At 41.5% G+C, this 6014-nt stretch overlaps 1 protein-coding gene across 1 annotated transcript in view; it reads left to right on the top strand.

Moving 5' to 3' along the window:
• Positions 1 to 5806, top strand: part of LOC148945270 (uncharacterized) — a 50380-nt gene extending 44574 nt beyond the window's left edge. The window contains exon 6 of the mRNA XM_089098995.1: positions 5367 to 5806. Coding sequence (XP_088955121.1) covers positions 5367 to 5806 — 440 coding nt within the window. The remainder of the gene's footprint in view (positions 1 to 5366) is intronic.
• The last annotated feature ends 208 nt before the right edge of the window (positions 5807 to 6014 follow it).

Below are 6014 nucleotides of genomic sequence, written 5' to 3'. Positions count from 1 at the left end.
CTATTCCTATCTTCTAAGGAAAAATTTAGCACTGAACTTTAAATTTTTTATGTCTTGGTAAGCTTAAAACTGAAGTGGAAGCTTTTTATTTTCTCTGGAGAAATTAGAATTGAATTGTGTTCTTTGGTAAAATTCAGATTAGAACTTGATCTTTTCTATCTTCTAAGAAAAATTTGGAACAATATTTAAAATTTTTTCATCTCTTTGAGAAAAATCTGAATTGAAGTGGTAAATTTTCTATTATTTTGAGAAAATAGAATCGATCAATAACTTGTTTCATTTTCATTGAGAAAATTCAGAATTGAAGTTGAACTTTTTTTCTTCTGGGGAAATATTTGGAACAGAACTTTAAATTTTTTCATCTCTTTGAGAATGGTCAGAACTGAATTTAAGAAAATTTAGAATTAAAGTGAAATTTTTTATCTTCATAGAAAATAATCACAATCATAGTATAACTTTTCCTATCTTCTACGGAAAAATTTAGAAGTGAACTTTAAATTTTTTATGTCTTGGGACTTTTCTTGTTCCGGGAAAATATTTGGAATAGAACTTTAAATTTGACTCTTTGAGAAATGTCGGAACGTAAAAAGTGAAAAAATGCCATGTTAAAAAATTCAAGAAAGTATTTACAATTTGGGGTGGGGACTCTTTGTGGTTGTAAATTGGTTTTAGGAATTACATTATGAAGGTAACTTGTTCAGAATATATAATAAAGCAATAAAAAATTATTAAAAAAAATGGCGCGGGGCCACTTTGGGGGGGGCCCGGGGAGGGTGTTTGGGGGACCCTCGGGGGAGGGTGTCCCTTCTGTGTCTCAATGCACAAAAAATATTAAAAAAAATGGGGAGGGGAGGATGGGGAGGGGGAGGGGGAGGAGGAGAGGGGAGGGGAGGAGAGGAGAGAGGGGAAGAGGGGAGGGGAGGGGGAGGGGGAGGGGTTGGGGGGAGGGGGTTGGGGGAGGGGGAGGTGACGGTGAGGAGTGGGGAGGAGAGGGAGAGGGAGGGTGGGGGGCCCTTTGGGAGCCTGGGGGACCTTTGGGTGCCGGTGGAGGGCCTTTGGGGGTCCTGGGGGCCGGTTGAGAGCCTGGGGGACATTTGGAGACCGGGTGATGGCCTTTGGGACCCCGGTGGTCTTTCGGGAGCTCGATGTGCCTTTGGGGGGCCCGGGGTGGGCCTTTGAGGGTCTGGGGGGCCGGGGGGGAGCCCGGGGAACCTTGGGGGACCGGGGGGTTCCTTCTGGATGGGGGTATGGGGATTGGAACCCTTTGGATCGGGGTAGAGCGATCGGGGCCCTTTGGGGTTGGGTAGAGGACCTCACGACAGTGTTAAAATAGAACTTGTTTACTATAACGACCACACTCAAAACCTCTTCTAAAACCCTTTCTAAAATCATCTTTTAAAACGTCTCTAACGGTTTCGCCGAAATAATTCCATAACCTATCTAAAACCGTTTCGCCCAAATAATCCCCAAACGTAATTTCAGCGTGTTCCTTTTGTTTGGCATCTCTGTGCTTTCACATTTCAAATTTCTAGGAAACCCTTTCCTTCGTTAATCTCTTCATCTCATAAATGTTCCTAGCTAAACTATTATGGTTTCGTTAGAATATCAATTTACCTCTCCGACTTAAAGCTCCGTGAAGCCGTATTTAAAAATAGAATTTCTATCTCTTTAGACTCCCGCATAATTCCAAGATAACAAGTGATGTCATTTATGATTCCTGACACTAAAGATCAATGAAGCCCTATTTAAAAATAGAATATTAATTTTTCTCTCAGTCCTAAAGAACATTTATCCCTCAGACCTAAGATTAAAGAAGCCTTAATGTTTCTTAATTCCCTCTTCGTGAATCAACAATTTCCCCGCCGATTATGTAAATCCCTCAGGCCTAAAGATTAATGAAGCCTTGTTTGTTTCTTAATTCCCCCCTCGTGAATCAATAATTTCCATAGCGATTATGTAAATCAATTTCTCAGGTTAAGCTAACCAAACAACAATGAAGCCATGTTTGTTTCTTAATCCCCCCTTCGTGAATCAATAATTTCCCCTAGCGATTATGTAAATCCACTGAAATTCACTTCCCCCATGAGTCCCAGATTAATAACACTGTCCCCGTTAGAATTCAATGCGCTTGTAGAACCTTCGTCCCCCGAGTTTTTACACATAGAAACATCAAATAAATCGACCTTAGAAAAAGAGGTCATTGAGCGATTACTTAATCTTTCCCCCTAGGGACTCTATAACCATATTGTTTCATAATTCCCCACGCTCGTGAATCAATAATTCCCCCATCGATTATGTAAATCACTCCTCATGTCATTACACGTGGCCAAACAACAACAACAACAGATCGATTGACCTTGACCACCATTAGACTCGATCGATAATCCTTGAATAAATTATGTCCCGTCAGCATTAAACTAAATTGTAGATGGCAGCACATGTGTTCTCGTGGGGCTGGTACCCCCATTTCTACTAGGGTGCATTTTAATGACAAAACATCCAGGGGCGGATCCAGTTTTTTTTAGGTGGGGGGGGGGGGGAAATAGGTTGATCCGATAAACTTACGTTACGAGCAAGTTTAGTTAATGCAAACTTGCGTTAATGAAGTAAATTACAATAATTTAGACTACGCTAGAGGGGGAGGGCACCCCCTGGATTCGCCACTGAAAATATCCCAGTTCTCATTGAGCCATCAGATAAATACAGCATTAGTTCTAAGGGAGAGACGAGCGGAGGGGGAAGGGGGGGGGGGGGTAGAAATTGATTTATGATCCCTAGGGTCGTAGCCAGGATTTTTGTTTGGGGGAGAGGTGTTCTGATGGGGGTACAAAAAAAAATTAAAAAAACTCATTCAAAATATGAAATTGATATCTCCTCCAGAAACCTTATGGTTTCTGGGAATATTGTTGGTCTACGCTGTTATTATGGAAGTAAAGAGTTACATTAAACCCCAAAATGAGCAGAATTTATTCCGTATAGGAGGGGGACTGCCCTTTCCTTATCCACACCTCCACCTCATAATTGAAGAAACTTCGGAGGGTGCTCATTAGATCAGAAATTGAGAGCTCAAGTCCTTTTTTTATAAGTCGAAAGCGTTTCGAGACCGACCAGCCAAGAGGATGGGGGGGGGGGTTTAACCGCCAGCCATCGTGTTTTCCACCCTGGTAATTAGGATGGTATCGTGTTTATTCTTCCAAGTCTTTCCTCTCCGAGGTGGACCCGAAACGTTTCATTTCTGTGCCATATGATGCTTAATGATGGAGTTACTAAGACGGTTGTATAACAGTCGGTAGCGTTTAACTGATATAAATTTATTTACGCCACAAAAAAAAGTTACTATTAAGATTACCGGAAATATTAGTTACCATTCCTGAATCAGCTTTAAGCTGTAATTTTTTATTGCTAGAAAGTTTTTTTCGAAACGCATTTTTGAATACACGATTACTATGGGCCTTGGCCTGCTCTTCGCTAGGTAGCAGCTGTGGCAGCTCTGACGACCATGAAATTTGAAGCTACAGTAATGGAGGTCACATTGATCAAACAGTTCGTGGTACCGAACTGTAAGTAAGGAGCGGCCCGGCTCAGTGGTAACCAAAACTCTAAAAACAGAATTTTGATACCAATAGATGTATCAAAAGAATTGGATTTTTATGCTGATTTTAAATATATAAGTTTTATTAAGTTATTAGTTATACCCATCAAAGGTTACGGGCCTGAGAAGATTTGCCTGATTTTAGAAAAAAGGGGTAAAGACCCCCTAAAATTCATAGAATCTTAATGAAATCATACCATCAGATCGTATCAGGGAACCCTACTATAGAGGTTTCAAGCTCATATCTGCAAAAATGCGGAATTTTGTACTTCTTGCCAAAAAAGAAAGATCATAGATACGTGTTTTTTTTCAGGGGTGATCGTATCGACCCAGTGGGCCTAGAACTTCGGGATGGGTCTCATTGTAACGGAAATTAAAAGTTCAACTGCCATTTTTAAGTGACCAAAAAATTGGAGGGCAACTAGGCCCCCTCCCACGCCACTTTTTTACCAAAATCGTCCCATCAAAATTCTATGACTGCTATTTTGTTCAACATAGTTGAAAGGCCTAACAACTATGTCTTTGGAGATAATATAGCCCCCCAAAGTCCCTGGAGAAAGGTCTATAAGTTATAAAATTTGCCCATTTTTAAGTATAGTATTTGTATAGTATTAGTATTTTGGGAAGTATGCATACATTTTTTGGGTGGGAAGGGGACAAGGCCGTATCCAGGGGGGGGGATTAGGGGGTTTGAACCCCCCCCCCTCAAATGTCCGGGAAAATTGCTTTTTTCAACACTTAGATCTCTTTATAAAACTCGCATATTTTAAGCTTGCCAAATCACAAGGTCACTATAATTACCGGCTTAGCTTCTACTAGTTGCCGTTGGGTGAACAATAGAGCCAATTATTAGGATTAGGCAGCATGTCTTCTTCTTCAGCTCAGACTTCTTTTAGCTGGTGCAATCCAATCCCAGGTCAGTTTGTATCTAAAACTGAAACAATGAGGAAGCGACAAGCGGATAACGATTTATTTTGATACTTTCAAGGGAAAAGGCCCGCAATAGAAAGCGTGGATACCCGGCAACAAGAGCCAGAAGGCGAATTTCACGTTAGGGTAAAAGACCAGTATCCCTGGTCTTTTATCTTGCGCCTGAGAGTTTTATCTTGAAAAACTGTTAGTGAACCGGGGATCGTTGTCTTAGGACTCTTAGGTGTAGCTTCGGAAACGCCTTATACCAGTTCTAACCTCGAAAATTTTCCCCGGGGATGACGACTCGTCAACGTAGGAGACTTCGTAAGGCAGCAACCATCTTCAGATCCCATAAAACTACACAGGACAAATTGTCAGCAGGGTATGTGATTTAGACGTTACTGCAAAGTTGAAGTTACTTGAATCTCCGTGGCGACCAGAGAAGAGCCATTCGTTTCCAGCCTGAGGAAAACTTAAATTAAGGTGTCAAAGAAGCTGGTTGGCTCGTTTTCCGTCGCTTGAGTATTTGGATAAATTTAAGGGTTCTTTCTGCAAATACAGTGTAATCTTTTCAGCTGAATCCTCAGGTAAAGGAAATCATCAAAGGCCTAGAGCACTGGTCCTAAGACCATTTACAGCGTGGAAAGACGCGATTGAAGTTTTCGCTTATCACAGTAAATTGAGCTCTATAAGCCAATTTTACAAGTACTAGAAGACCTTCGAGAAGGGAACGCGAATGCTGAGACTTCCGCAAAGGCCCATCAGTTAGCAAGCTCAATGGAGCAAGGACAGTTTCTGACCAGTTTATTCGTAGCAAAAGAACTCTTTGGTCTTACGTTGCCGCTGTGTAAAGTTCTTTAAGCTGTTGACTGTGACTTGGTGCTTGCATGTGACCAGGTTGAAAGTGTGGTGCAGACAGTTGTGGGGCTATGCGAAGACACAAATTCTTCGTTCGACTCGTTGTATTCAAAAATTGAAGATTTTGCCAGAGATCGGAAGATAGAGTTGACGTTTTCAAGAGTGGATCGTCGTCGAAACGACCACTATGGCATCGGTTCGCTGGAAGAAGCGTACAGAGCTTCCATATACATTCCATTCATGGACTACTTCATATCAGAGCTCAAGGAGAGATTTACGGTGCATCGTACAATTTTGACAACTTTAAGCGGCTTCGTAACTGCGAGCTTAGACAAAAGAAACTTGTCTGATGCAGAAATCTGTGAGAATACTGATATTTACTTCGACCTTTTACCAGAGCCAGATGCCCTAAGCCACGAACTGAAATTGTGGAAAACAAAGTGACAGAACGTTAACAACAAAAAAAGACCAATCTCGGCTTTGGCTGCACTTGATACGTGCAATGCTGATTTCTTTCCAAACATCAGCTGCCTTCTTACAATTGTAGCTACTTGGCCTGTTTCAACTGCTACAATGGAAAGGACTTTCTATACCTTGTGACGGCCTAAGACATGGCTACGAAATGCAACCAATGAAGAACACTTGACAGGTC

The sequence above is a fragment of the Artemia sp. Qi Xiang Cuo genome, chromosome 13 (genome assembly GCF_049724085.1).
Source record: "Artemia sp. Qi Xiang Cuo chromosome 13, ASM4972408v1, whole genome shotgun sequence".
In the NCBI taxonomy this organism is placed as follows: domain Eukaryota; kingdom Metazoa; phylum Arthropoda; class Branchiopoda; order Anostraca; family Artemiidae; genus Artemia; species Artemia sp. Qi Xiang Cuo.
Note: the sequence above shows the minus strand (reverse complement) of the source record. Positions and strands in the feature narration are given on the sequence as shown.